The following is a 14,786-nucleotide window of genomic DNA, read 5'->3' on the forward strand; positions in this document are numbered from 1 at the left end:
CCACTAACACACTCATTCAGCTGCTCCCAAAACACTTGCTTCTCTTGATCTTTCTTCTCATGCCCAGGTGCATATGCACCAATAATCACCCACCTCTCTCCATCAACTTTCAGTTTTACCCATATTAATCGATATATATATATATATATTCCTTCTTTTGGAAGGAACAGAGAAGAGGGCCAGGTGAGGATATTCCCTCAAAGGCCCAGTCCTCTGTTCTTAACGCTACCTCGCTATCGCGGGAAATAGCGAATATTATGAAAAAAAAAAAATATATATATATATATATATATATATATATATATATATATATATATATATATATATATATATATATATATATATATATATATATTAGAAAGGGTAGTGAGTGGTGGGATGAAGAAGTAAGAGTATTAGTGAAAGAGAAGAGAGAGGCATTTGGACGATTTTTGCAGGGAAAAATGGAATTGAGTGGGAGATGTATAAAAGAAAGAGACAGGAGGTCAAGAGAAAGGTGCAAGAGGTGAAAAAAAGGGCAAATGAGAGTTGGGGTGAGAGAGTATCATTAAATTTTAGGGAGAATAAAAAGATGTTCTGGAAAGAGGTAAATAAAGTGCATAAGATAAGGGAGCAAATGGGAACTTCAGTGAAGGGCGCAAATGGGGAGGTGATAACAAGTAGTGGTGATGTGAGAAGGAGATGGAGTGAGTATTTTGAAGGTTTGTTGAATGTGTTTGATGATAGAGTGGCAGATATAGGGTGTTTTGGTCGAGGTGGTGTGCAAAGTGAGAGGGTTAGGGAAAATGATTTGGTAAACAGAGAAGAGGTAGTGAAAGCTTTGCGGAAGATGAAAGCCGGCAAGGCAGCAGGTTTGGATGGTATTGCAGTGGAATTTATTAAAAAAGGGGGTGACTGTATTATTGACTGGTTGGTAAGGTTAATTAATGTATGTATGAGGCAAGTGTTTTGGGAGCAGCTAAATGAGTGTGTTAGCGGTTTTGATGCACGAGACCGGGTTATAGTGATGGGTGATTTGAATGCAAAGGTGAGTAATGTGGCAGTTGAGGGAATAATTGGTATGCATGGGGTGTTCAGTGTTGTAAATGGAAATGGTGAAGAGCTTGTAGATTTATGTGCTGAAAAAGGACTGATGATTGGGAATACCTGGTTTAAAAAGCGAGATATACATAAGTATACTTATGTAAGTAGGAGAGATGGCCAGAGAGCGTTATTGGATTACGTGTTAATTGACAGGCGTGCGAAAGAGAGACTTTTGGATGTCAATGTACTGAGAGGTGCAACTGGAGGGATGTCTGATCATTATCTTGTGGAGGCTAAGGTGAAGATTAGTATGGGTTTTCAGAAAAGAAGAGTGAATGTTGGGGTGAAGAAGGTGGTGAGAGTAAGTGAGCTTGGGAAGGAGACCTGTGTGAAGAAGTATCAGGAGAGACTGTGTACAGAATGGAAAAAGGTGAGAACAATGGAAGTAAGGGGAGTGGGGGAGGAATGGGATGTATTTAGGGAATCAGTGATGGATTGCGCAAAAGATGCTTGTGGCATGAGAAGAGTGGGAGGTGGGCTGTTTAGAAAGGGTAGTGAGTGGTGGGATGAAGAAGTAAGAGTATTAGTGAAAGAGAAGAGAGAGGCATTTGGACGATTTTTGCAGGGAAAAAATGAAATTGAGTGGGAGAAGTATAAAAGAAAGAGACAGGAGGTCAAGAGAAAGGTGCAAGAGGTGAAAAAAAGGGCAAATGAGAGTTGGGGTGAGAGACTATCAGTAAATTTTAGGGAGAATAAAAAGATGTTCTGGAAGGAGGTAAATAGGGTGCGTAAGACAAGGGAGCAAATGGGAACTTCAGTGAAGGGCGTAAATGGGGAGGTGATAACAAGTAGTGGTGATGTGAGAAGGAGATGGAATGAGTATTTTGAAGGTTTGTTGAATGTGTCTGATGACAGAGTGGCAGATATAGGATGTTTGGGTCGAGGTGGTGTGCAAAGTGAGAGGGTTAGGGAAAATGATTTGGTAAACAGAAAAGAGGTAGTAAAAGCTTTGCGGAAGATGAAAGCCGGCAAGGCAGCAGGTTTGGATGGTATTGCAGTGGAATTTATTAAAAAAGGGGGTGACTGTATTGTTGACTGGTTGGTAAGGTTATTTAATGTATGTATGACTCATGGTGAGGTGCCTGAGGATTGGCGGAATGCGTGCATAGTGCCATTGTACAAAGGCAAAGGGGATAAGAGTGAGTGCTCAAATTACAGAGGTATAAGTTTGTTGAGTATTCCTGGTAAATTATATGGGAGAGTATTGATTGAGAGGGTGAAGGCATGTACAGAGCATCAGATTGGGGAAGAGCAGTGTGGTTTCAGAAGTGGTAGAGGATGTGTGGATCAGGTGTTTGCTTTGAAGAATGTATGTGAGAAATACTTAGAAAAGCAAATGGATTTGTATGTAGCATTTATGGATCTGGAGAAGGCATATGATAGAGTTGATAGAGATGCTCTGTGGAAGGTATTAAGAATATATGGTGTGGGAGGCAAGTTGTCAGAAGCAGTGAAAAGTTTTTATCGAGGATGTAAGGCATGTGTACGTGTAGGAAGAGAGGAAAGTGATTGGTTCTCAGTGAATGTTGGTTTGCGGCAGGGGTGTGTGATGTCTCCATGGTTGTTTAATTTGTTTATGGATGGGGTTGTTAGGGAGGTAAATGCAAGAGTCTTGGAAAGAGGGGCAAGTATGAAGTCTGTTGGGGATGAGAGAGCTTGGGAAGTGAGTCAGTTGTTGTTCGCTGATGATACAGCGCTGGTGGCGGATTCATGTGAGAAACTGCAGAAGCTGGTGACGGAGTTTGGTAAAGTGTGTGGAAGAAGAAAGTTAAGAGTAAATGTGAATAAGAGCAAGGTTATTAGGTACAGTAGGGTTGAGGGTCAAGTCAATTGGGAGGTGAGTTTGAATGGAGAAAAACTGGAGGAAGTGAAGTGTTTTAGATATCTGGGAGTGGATCTGTCAGCGGATGGAACCATGGAAGCGGAAGTGGATCATAGGGTGGGGGAGGGGGCGAAAATTTTGGGAGCCTTGAAAAATGTGTGGAAGTCGAGAACATTATCCCGGAAAGCAAAAATGGGTATGTTTGAAGGAATAGTAGTTCCAACAATGTTGTATGGTTGCGAGGCGTGGGCTATGGATAGAGTTGTGCGCAGGAGGATGGATGTGCTGGAAATGAGATGTTTGAGGACAATGTGTGGTGTGAGGTGGTTTGATCGAGTAAGTAACGTAAGGGTAAGAGAGATGTGTGGAAATAAAAAGAGCGTGGTTGAGAGAGCAGAAGAGGGTGTTTTGAAATGGTTTGGGCACATGGAGAGAATGAGTGAGGAAAGATTGACCAAGAGGATATATGTGTCGGAGGTGGAGGGAACGAGGAGAAGAGGGAGACCAAATTGGAGGTGGAAAGATGGAGTGAAAAGGATTTTGTGTGATCGGGGCCTGAACATGCAGGAGGGTGAAAGGAGGGCAAGGAATAGAGTGAATTGGAGCGATGTGGTATACAGGGGTTGACGTGCTGTCAGTGGATTGAATCAAGGCATGTGAAGCGTCCGGGGTAAACCATGGAAAGCTGTGTAGGTATGTATATTTGCGTGTGTGGACGTGTGTATATACATGTGTATGGGGGTGGGTTGGGCCATTTCTTTCGTCTGTTTCCTTGCGCTACCTCGCAAACGCGGGAGACAGCGACAAAGTATAAAAAAAAAAAAAAAAAATGACTCATGGTGAGGTGCCTGAGGATTGGCGGAATGCGTGCATAGTGCCATTGTACAAAGGCAAAGGGGATAAGAGTGAGTGCTCAAATTACAGAGGTATAAGTTTGTTGAGTATTCCTGGTAAATTATATGGGAGGGTATGGATTGAGAGGGTAAAGGCATGTACAGAGCATCAGATTGGGGAAGAGCAGTGTGGTTTCAGAAGTGGTAGAGGATGTGTGGATCAGGTGTTTGCTTTGAAGAATGTATGTGAGAAATACTTTGAAAAGCAAATGGATTTGTATGTAGCATTTATGGATCTGGAGAAGGCATATGATAGGGTTGATAGAGATACTCTGTGGAAGGTATTAAGAATATATGGTGTGGGAGGAAAGTTGTTAGAAGCAGTGAAAAGTTTTTATCGAGGATGTAAGGCATGTGTACGTGTAGGAAGAGAGGAAAGTGATTGGTTCTCAGTGAATGTAGGTTTGCGGCAGGGGTGTGTGATGTCTCCATGGTTGTTTAATTTGTTTATGGATGGGGTTGTTAGGGAGGTAAACGCAAGAGTTTTGGAAAGAGGGGCAAGTATGAAGTCTGTTGTGGATGAGAGAGCTTGGGAAGTGAGTCAGTTGTTGTTCGCTGATGATACAGTGCTGGTGGCTGATTCATGTGTGAAACTGCAGAAGCTGGTGACTGAGTTTGGTAAAGTGTGTGGAAGAAGAAAGTTAAGAGTAAATGTGAATAAGAGCAAGGTTATTAGGTACAGTAGGGTTGAGTGTCAAGTCAATTGGGAGGTGAGTTTGAATGGAGAAAAACTGGAGGAAGTGAAGTGTTTCAGATATCTGGGAGTGGATCTGGCAGCGGATGGAACCATTGAAGCGGAAGTGGATCATAGGGTGGGGGAGGGGGCGAAAATTCTGGGGGCCTTGAAGAATGTGTGGAAGTCAAGAACATTTTCTCGGAAAGCAAAAATGGGTATGTTTGAAGGAATAGTGGTTCCAACAATGTTGTATGGTTGCGAGGCGTGGGCTATGGATAGAGTTGTGCGCAGGAGGATGGATGTGCTGGAAATGAGATGTTTGAGGACAATGTGTGGTGTGAGGTGGTTTGATCGAGTGAGTAACGTAAGGGTAAGAGAGATGTATGGAAATGAAAAGAGCGTGGTTGAGAGAGCAGAAGAGGGGGTTTTGAAGTGGTTTGGGCACATGGAGAGAATGAGTGAGGAAAGATTGACCAAGAGGATATATGTGTCGGAGGTGGAGGGAACGAGAAGAAGAGGGAGACCAAATTGGAGGTGGAAAGATGGAGTGAAAAAGATTTTGTGTGATCGGGGCCTGAACATGCAGGAGGGTGAAAGGAGGGCAAGGAATAGAGTGAATTGGAGCGATGTGGTATACCGGGGTTGACGTGCTGTCAGTGGATTGAATCAAGGCATGTGAAGCGTCTGGGGTAAACCATGAAAAGCTGTGTAGGTATGTATATTTGCGTGTGTGGACGTATGTATATACATGTGTATGGGGGGGGGGTTGGGCCATTTCTTTCGTCTGTTTCCTTGCGCTACCTCGCAAACGCGGGAGACAGCGACAAAGTATAATAAAAAAAAATATATATATATATATGTATATATATATATATATATATATATATATATATATATATATATATATATATATATATATTTATATTTATTTTGCTTTGTCGCTGTCTCCTGTGTTTGCGATGTGGCTCAAGGAAACAGACGAATGAAATTGCCCAACCCACCCTGATACACATATATGTACATACACGTCCCCACACGCAAATATACATACCCATACATCTCAATGTACACATATATATACACACAGACATATACATATATACACATGCACACAATTCATGCTGCCTGCCTTTATTCTTTCCGATCGCCTCCTCGCCACACATGGAGTAACATCCCCCTCCCCCCTCGTGTGCGAGGTAGCGCTAGGAAAAGACAACAAAGGCCCCATTCGTTCACACAGTCTCTAGCTGTCATGCAATAATGCCCAAAACCACATCTCCCTTTCCACTTCCAGGCCCCACAGAACTTTCCATGGTTTACCCCAGACGCTTCACATGCCCTGATTCAATCCATTGACAGCACATCGACCCCAGTATACCGCATCGATCCAATTCACTCTATTCCTTGCCCGCCTTTCACCCTCCTGCATGTTCTGGCCCCAATCACTCAAAATCTTTTTCACTCCATCTTTCCACTTCCAATTTGGTCCCCCACTTCTCCTCGTTCCCTCCACCTCCGACACATATATCCTCTTGGTCAATCTTTCCTCACGCATTCTCTCCATGTGCCCAAACCATTTCAAAACACCCTCTTCTGCTCTCTCAACCACGCTCTTCTTATTTCCACACATCTCTCTTACCCTTACATTACTTACTCGATCAAACCACCTCACACCACATATTGTCCTCAAACATCTCATTTCCAGCACATCCACCCTCCTGCACACTACTCTATCCATAGCCCACTCTTCGCAAGCAAACAACATTGTTGGAACCACTATTCCTTTAAACGTAGCCATTTTTGCTTTTGGATTTTTGGATTTTTTTTTTTTTTTTTTTTTCTCAAACTTTTCGCCACTTCCTGCATTAGCGAGGTAGCGTTAAGAACAGAGGACTGGGCCTTTGGGGGAATATCCTCACCTCACCCCCTTCTCTGTTCCCTCTTTTGGAAAAATCAAAAAAATAGAGAGTGTAGGATTTCCAGCCCCCTACTCCCTCCACTTTTAGTCGCCTTCTACGACACGCAGGGAATACGTGGAAAGTATTCTTTCCCCCCTATCCCAGGGATGGAGATAATATATATATATATATATATGCTTGTGGCATGAGAAGCGTGGGAGGTGGGTTGATTAGAAAGGGTAGTGAGTGGTGGGATGAAGAAGTAAGATTATTAGTGAAAGAGAAGAGAGAGGCATTTGGACGATTTTTGCAGGGAAAAAATGCAAATGAGTGTGAGATGTATAAAAGAAAGAGACAGGAGGTCAAGAGAAAGGTGCAAGAGGTGAAAAAGAGGGCAAATGAGAGTTTGGGTGAGAGAGTATCATTAAATTTTAGGGAGAGTAAAAAGATGTTCTGAAAGGAGGTAAATAAAGTGCGCAAGAAAAGGAAGCAAATGGGAACTTCAGTGAAGGGCGCTAATGGGGAGGTGATAACAAGTAGTGGTGATGTGAGAAGAAGATGGAGTGAGTATTGTGAAGGTTTGTTGAATGTGTTTGATAATATAGTGGCAGATATAGGGTGTTTTGGTCGAGGTGGTGTTCAAAGTGAGAGGGTTAGGGAAAATGATTTGGTAAACAGAGACGAGGTAGTAAAAGCTTTGCGGAAGATGAAAGCCAGCAAGGCAGCAGGTTTGGATGGTATTGCAGTGGAATCTATTAAAAAGGGGGTGACTGTATTGTTGACTGGTTGGTAAGGTTATTTAATGTATGTATGACTCATGGTGAGGTGCCTGAGGATTGGCGGAATGCGTGCATAGTGCCATTGTACAAAGGCAAAGGAGATAAGAGTGAGTGCTCAAATTACAGAGGTATAAGTTTGTTGAGTATTCCTGGTAAATTATATGGGAGGGTATTGATTGAGAGGGTGAAGGCATGTACAGAGCATCAGATTGGGGAAGAGCAGTGTGGTTTCAGAAGTAGTAGAGGATGTGTGTATCAGGTGTTTGCTTTGAAGAATGTATGTGAGAAATATTTAGAAAAGCAAATGGATTTGTATGTAGCATTTATGGATCTGGAGAAGGCATATGATAGAGTTGATAGAGATGCTCTGTGGAAGGTATTAAGAATATATGGTGTGGGAGGAAAGTTGTTAGAAGCAGTGAAAAGTTTTTATCGAGGTTGTAAGGCATGTGTACGTGTAGGAAGAGAGGAAAGTGATTGGTTCTCAGTGAATGTAGGTTTGCGGCAGGGGTGTGTGATGTCTCCATGGTTGTTTAATTTGTTTATGGATGGGGTTGTTAGGGAGGTGAATGCAAGAGTTTTGGAAAGAGGGGCAAGTATGAAGTCTGTTGGGGATGAGAGAGCTTGGGAATTGAGTCAGTTTTTGTTCGCTGATGATACAGTGCTGGTGGCTGATTCATGTAGGAAACTGCAGAAGCTGGTGACTGAGTTTGGTAAAGTGTGTGAAAGAAGAAAGTTGAGAGTAAATGTGAATAAGATGAAGGTTATTAGGTACAGTAGGGTTGAGGGTCAAGTCAGTTGGGAGGTAAGTTTGAATGGAGAAGAACTGGAGGAAGTAAAGTGTTTTAGATATCTGGGAGTGGATCTGGCAGCGGATTGAACCATGGAAGCGGAAGTGAATCATAGGGTGGGGGAGGGGGCGAAAATCCTGGGAGCCTTGAAGAATGTGTGGAAGTCGAGAACATTATCTCGGAAAGCAAAACTGGGTATGTTTGAAGGAATAGTGTTTCCAACAATGTTGTATGGTTGCGAGGCGTGGGCTATGGATAGAGTTGTGCGCAGGAGGGTGGATGTGCTGGAAATGAGATGTTTGAGGACAATGTGTGGTGTGAGGTGGTTTGATCGAGTAAGTAATGTAAGGGTAAGAGAGATGTGTGGAAATAAAAAGAGTGTGGTTGAGAGAGCAGAAGAGGGTGTTTTGAAATGGTTTGGGCACATGGAGAGAATGAGTGAGGAAAGATTGACCAAGAGGATATATGTGTCGGAGGTGGAGGGAACGAGGAGAAGTGGGAGACCAAATTGGATGTGGAAAGATGGAGTGAAAAAGATTTTGAGTGATCGGGGCCTGAACATGCAGGAGGGTGAAAGGCGTGCAAGGAATAGAGTGAATTGGATCGATGTGGTATATATATATATATATATATATATATATATATATATATATATATATATATATATATATATATTTTTTTTTTTTATATACTTTGTCGCTGTCTCCCGCGTTTGCGAGGTAGCGCAAGGAAACAGACGAAAGAAATGGCCCAACCCCCCCCCCCCCCCCATACACATGTATATACATACGTCCACACACGCAAATATACATACCTACACAGCTTTTCATGGTTTACCCCAGACGCTTCACATGCCTTGATTCAATCCACTGACAGCACGTCAGCCCCGGTATACCACATCGCTCCAATTCACTCTATTCCTTGCCCTCCTTTCACCCTCCTGCATGTTCAGGCCCCGATCACACAAAATCTTTTTCATTCCATCTTTCCACCTCCAATTTGGTCTCCCTCTTCTCCTTGTTCCCTCCACCTCTGACACATATATCCTCTTGGTCAATCTTTCCTCACTCATCCTCTCCATGTGCCCAAACCACTTCAAAACACCCTCTTCTGCTCTCTCAACCACGCTCTTTTTATTTCCACACGTCTCTCTTACCCTTACGTTACTTACTCGATCAAACCACCTTACACCACACATTGTCCTCAAACATCTCATTTCCAGCACATCCATCCTCCTGCGCACAACTCTCTCCATAGCCCACGCCTCGCAACCATACAACATTGTTGGAACCACTATTCCTTCAAACATACCCATTTTTGCTTTCCGAGATAATGTTCTCAACTTCCACACATTCTTCAAGGCTCCCAGAATTTTCGCCCCCTACCCCACCCTATGATCCACTTCCGCTTCCATGGTTCCATCCGCTGCCAGATCCACTGCCAGATATCTAAAACACTTCACTTCCTCCAGTTTTTCTCCATTCAAACTCACCTCCCAATTGACTTGACCCTCAACCCTACTGTACCTAATAACCTTGCTCTTATTCACATTTACTCTTAACTTTCTTCTTCCACACACTTTACCAAACTCAGTCACCAGCTTCTGCAGTTTCACACATGAATCAGCCACCAGCGCTGTGTCATCAGCGAACAACAACTGACTCACTTCCCAAGCTCTCTTATCCCCAACAGACTTCATACTTGCCCCTCTTTCCAAAACTCTTGCATTTACCTCCCTAACAACCCCATCCATAAACAAATTAAACAACCATGGAGACATCACAGACCCCTGCCGCAAACCTACATTCACTGAGAACCAATCACTTTCCTCTCTTCCTACACGTACACATGCCTTACATCCTCGATAAAAACTTTTCACTGCTTCTAACAACTTGCCTCCCACACCATATATTCTTAATACCTTCCACAGAGCATCTCTATCAACTCTATCATATGCCTTCTCCAGATCCATAAATGCTACATACAAATCCATTTGCTTTTCTAAGTATTTCTCACATACATTCTTCAAAGCAAACACCTGATCCACACATCCTCTACCACTTCTGAAACCACACTGCTCTTCCCCAATCTGATGCTCTGTACATGCCTTCACCCTCTCAATTAATACCCTCCCATATAATTTACCAGGAATACTCAGCAAACTTATACCTCTGTAATTTGAGTACTCACTCTTATCCCCTTTGCCTTTGTACAATGGCACTATGCACGCATTCCGCCAATCCTCAGGCACCTCACCATGAGTCATACATACATTAAATAACCTTACCAACCAGTCAACAATACAGTCACCCCCTTTTTTAATGAATTCCACTGCAATACCATCCAAACCTGCTGCCTAGCCGGCTTTCATCTTCCGCAAAGCTTTCACCACCTATATATTACCAAAAATGATTTGGTAATATATATAATATATATATATATATATATATATATATATATATATATATATATATATATGTAGCCTAAGCCAGATACCCATTTTATCGACCAACTCATGGGGTGGATGGACAGATGGGTTAACTGTAGACCGACTGCCATAATTGGGTTTTGAATATATGTGCTTGATCCTATGTGGTTCATAAATGTCATGTTCACAAGACCATACAAGTTGATCATATATTCTTAATACCTTCCACAGAGCATCTCCATCAACCCTATCATATGCCTTCTCCAGATCCATAAATGCTACATACAAATCCATTTGCTTTTCAAAGTATTTCTCACATACATTCTTCAAAGCAAACACCTGATCCACACATCCTCTACCACTTCTGAAACCACACTGCTCTTCCCCAATCTGATGCTCTGTACATACCTTCACCCTCTCATTGAATACCCTCCCATATAATTTCCAAGATATATTCATCAAACTTATACCTCTGTAATTTGGCACTCACATTTATCCCCTTTGCCTTTGTTCAATGGCATTATGCAAGCATTCCTGCCAATCCTCAGGCACCTCACCATGAGTCATACATATATTAGATAACCTTACCAACCAGTCAGCAATACCGTCACCCCCTTTTTTAATAAATTCCACCGCAATACCATCCAAACCCGCTGCCTTGCTGGCTTTCATCTTCCGCAAAGCTTTTACTACCTCTTCTCTGTTTACTAAATCATTCTCCCTAACCCTCTCACTTTGTACACCACCTCAACCAAAGCACCCTATATCTGCCTCTCTATCATCAAACACATTCAACAAAGCTTCTAAATACTCACTCCATCTCCTTCTCACATCACCACTACTTGTTATCACCTCCCCATTAGCCCCCTTCACTGAAGTTTCCATTTGTTCCCTTGTCTTACGCACTTTATTTACCTCCTTCCAAAACATCTTTTTATTCTCCCTAAAATTTAATGATACTCTCTCACCCCAACTCTCATTTACCCTCTTTTTCACCTCTTGCACCTTTCTCTTGACCTCATTTGCGTTGTTTGTATTGTTAGAAATATCCAGGCACCCTTAAGATACCTATGCATTGTACTGTAGTTGCTTCTGTTTTTAAATACTGTAAAGTACTCTTAAATTGTTATACTTATAAATGCTCGTACTGTAGACATTCCCTCATCTCATGCCTTTTATACCTGAAGAAGACACCATGTTCTCATTGCTTGTGAAAGTTAGTTTGGTACCTTTGTTGATTTTTTTTTTATTTTTTTTTTAGAAATATATCATGAACACACATTCACAGATTCACGTTTTGAAGTTTTTTTCCAGGTTGAAAAAAGAAATTGTGTGTTACCACCACTTTGCAGTATACAGGTCAATGAGGTTTCCCTTTTATATTCAAAGTACATTAATGGTAAATGTGTTCATCATGTTTTACATTTTGCAGGGGCACTAGTAATCTTGGCTTTGTTAGGGGTAAGCTCAGCCTTATCTCCATCAACTTACCTTACCCCAGGAGACAAAGAGAGACTGAAGCTTGTTCTTGAACCTGCCTGGTCACTCTCTGACCTTGCCCAAGTTCTTTATGCATCAGCTGGATACAAGCACTTAGGGCAAGAGATACCCAATATAGAGGTATGTTTTGACTGTTGCTTACTTGGCATTCTGATCAGTTTGTAGATCTACTTGTTTTATTTAATGATAGTTTAGTGGTTAGCTTTACTGACCATATATGAATTCACACATAGACCTACCTGGATTCAAACCCAACGTGGAGCTATCAGCCCACAGCCAACATAACAGTTCCCTTTGAGTTTGGTCAGTAAATGGGTACTTAGCTTAGGCTGGTATGATTATTAATATAATTAAAAAGTCCTCAGACCCCTTCTATGAGACCCCTGCCACTTCAAGGCTGTGTTATATCAAGTAGAATGGAGATAGACTCCTTTAGAGTGGGAAGTTTCTTGATGAGATTGTCCTCTTTTTCATCCATCAAGGATGATTGCTTCACCAAAAGTGACTTTTCATTTGCTACATAACATCAAGCAGGTGGAGTCTTGTAATGCATAGGCTGGGATGTTTATGCAGCATATGCATACCTTTCCTGGTATCATTATTTTGTTTATTTATAATTACTTTAGGTCCAGTTTCAATGAGTCATGGTGTTACCCAGGTCCCCCTCCTGAAGGCTCCTACAGCCCAAGACTGGGTTAATTCCAGTAGTACAGAGTGAGAATTTAATTTGATGAAGCTATACTCCCAATGATATAGCCTTGCCAAAGTGACTTTCACCTACAACAAACAGCACTCGCAAAACACTAACACAGAAATGACCCACAAAACATACACCCATCTAAAACCGCTTTTCCCAGACATGCACAAGTCACACTCTTTCTTTTACACTAGAACATAACCCTTCCTCACAAAGTGAAGAATACCTTTTCACTATAACCCTGGATCCCCAATGTCCAAGATGCTACGACCTCAATGAAGTCAGCAAACACCTGCTCAGTTGGCCCTTGCTCTCCCCACATACACACACGCAGTACAGTACTACACTTTATGACCTATGGTGCCACTTGGTGAAGGTGGTCAGCTTTTTAGGATCTGCAGGTGCCTCCTAAAGATAGAAAGGACTTTTGGGTCAGGTTCTAAGTATGAGCAAATTATTGAGTGGTTAGTTCAGATTTTCATTATGTGAATGGATCATGGTGAGGTGCCTGAGGATTGGCAGAATGCCTGTATAGTGCCATTGTATAAAGGCAGAGGGGACAAGAGAGAATGTTTGAATTACAGAGGTATAAGTTTGTTTAATGTATCTGGTAAGTTGTACAGGTGAGTGGTGCACAGAACATCAGACTGGTGATAATTGCTATGGTTTCAGGAATGGTCGAGGATGTGTGGATCAGGTGTTTGCATTTAAGAATTTGTGTAGAAAATACTTAAACAGAAGGATTTGCATGTGGCATGTATACATCTGGAGAAACATTTGATGGGGTTCACAGAAATGCTTTGATGAAGGTGTAAGTATATAAGGTGTTGGTGGAAAGGTGTAAGAAGCAATGAGGAGTTTTTATCAAGAGAGTAAGACTTGCAATTAGGAACAGAGGAAGGTGATAGGTTCCAAGTGAAAATGGCTGTGCAGCAAGGGTGTGTTGTCACTATTGCTTTTTGATATATTTATGAATGGGGTTTTCTGGAGAGGGGCTGTTCTGCAGTTTGTCAAGAGTTAGGGGCCACGAAGGGAAGCCAGTTATTTTTTATTGATGGCAGGTGTGAAGGGAAAAAATGTAGAAGTTGGTTTCTGAAGTTGGAAGAGTATGCAAAAAGAGATAATTGAGTAATGAATACAGAGGTATGGTTATTAGGTTTAGCAGTGGAGAGCAGCAGTTTATTCTTATTGTTTGAATGGAGACAATTTAGAGGAAGTGAATTGTTTTAGATACCTGGTAGTGAGGCCTGTTATTGTTTGTTGATGGCAGATGTGAGGGAAAACTGCAGAAGTTGGTTTCTGAACTTGGAAGAGTATGCAAAGAGATAATTGAGTAATAAGAACAAAAGTAAGGTTATTAGGTTTAGCAGTGAGGAGTGGCAGTTTATTTTTATTGAGTTTAAATGGAGACAATGTAGAGGAAGTGAATTGTTTTAGGTGCTTGGTAGTGGACATGCCTGTAAATTGAATCATGGAAGTTGAAGTGAGCCATAGAATGGATGAGAGGGAAAGGTCCTGGTTACATTTAGGAATGTGTGGAGGTAACTGTGCATGAGGTTAAAGAAGGGTATATTGGATGTTATAGTAGTCCCAACAGCATCGTGTGCGTGTGAGATGTAGGCCAGAGATGAGAAAGTATGGAAGATGACGAATGTGTTGGAAATTAAATGATTGTGGACAGCATGAGGTGTGAGAAGGGCTGGATATCCTCCCCTTCTGTATTGAATTTCTAAAAGTTGTAGAGAGGGAGCCAAGTAGGGATAGGTCCTCAGAGCTATGTCATTTCTTCTTGTCACTATCTTGCTTTGGGAAGCATTGGCAAACAAGAATAAAGACTGTGTTGTGAATGTTAAAAGTAGTACTGTGGTCCAACTGTCATGTTTTTCACAAAAAATGATTTCCACAGGGTGTGTGTAATTTTGTTAGGAGCTCAGCTGGTGATGGAGCAACTGTTGAGACCCTTTTCTTAGCGTCATCAGCGGGTAAGGCACTAGGATGCCCCGTTGCAGCTTCTGCTGGATTACTTCAGGTAAGGATCCTTATACTTTTTTATACTTTTATCTTTCATGTTCAAAGTTTCATTTCTATTTTTGTTCTCCTTTTCCCTCTTTCATTTCTGCGACATTGACCTCTGTTTTGCTTAAAGAATGAAGAAATTTTGTTCCAGGAAGCTAGGCAGTGTTCTTCTCAAGCCTAGAAAGAGGAATTTATGTTAGTCC

At 41.9% G+C, this 14,786-nt stretch overlaps 1 protein-coding gene across 2 annotated transcripts in view; it reads left to right on the forward strand.

The window, feature by feature from the left end:
• OstDelta (oligosaccharide transferase delta subunit) overlaps positions 1 to 14,786 on the forward strand; it is a 272,441-nt gene that overhangs the window by 21,263 nt on the left and 236,392 nt on the right. For both annotated transcript variants that reach the window (XM_071659381.1, XM_071659382.1), the window contains exons 2-3: positions 11,803 to 11,990; positions 14,474 to 14,596. In XM_071659381.1, the coding sequence (XP_071515482.1) occupies positions 11,803 to 11,990; positions 14,474 to 14,596 (311 nt within the window). The remainder of the gene's footprint in view (positions 1 to 11,802; positions 11,991 to 14,473; positions 14,597 to 14,786) is intronic.

Source organism: Panulirus ornatus, chromosome 68, assembly GCF_036320965.1.
Source record: "Panulirus ornatus isolate Po-2019 chromosome 68, ASM3632096v1, whole genome shotgun sequence".
Lineage (NCBI taxonomy): Eukaryota > Metazoa > Arthropoda > Malacostraca > Decapoda > Palinuridae > Panulirus > Panulirus ornatus.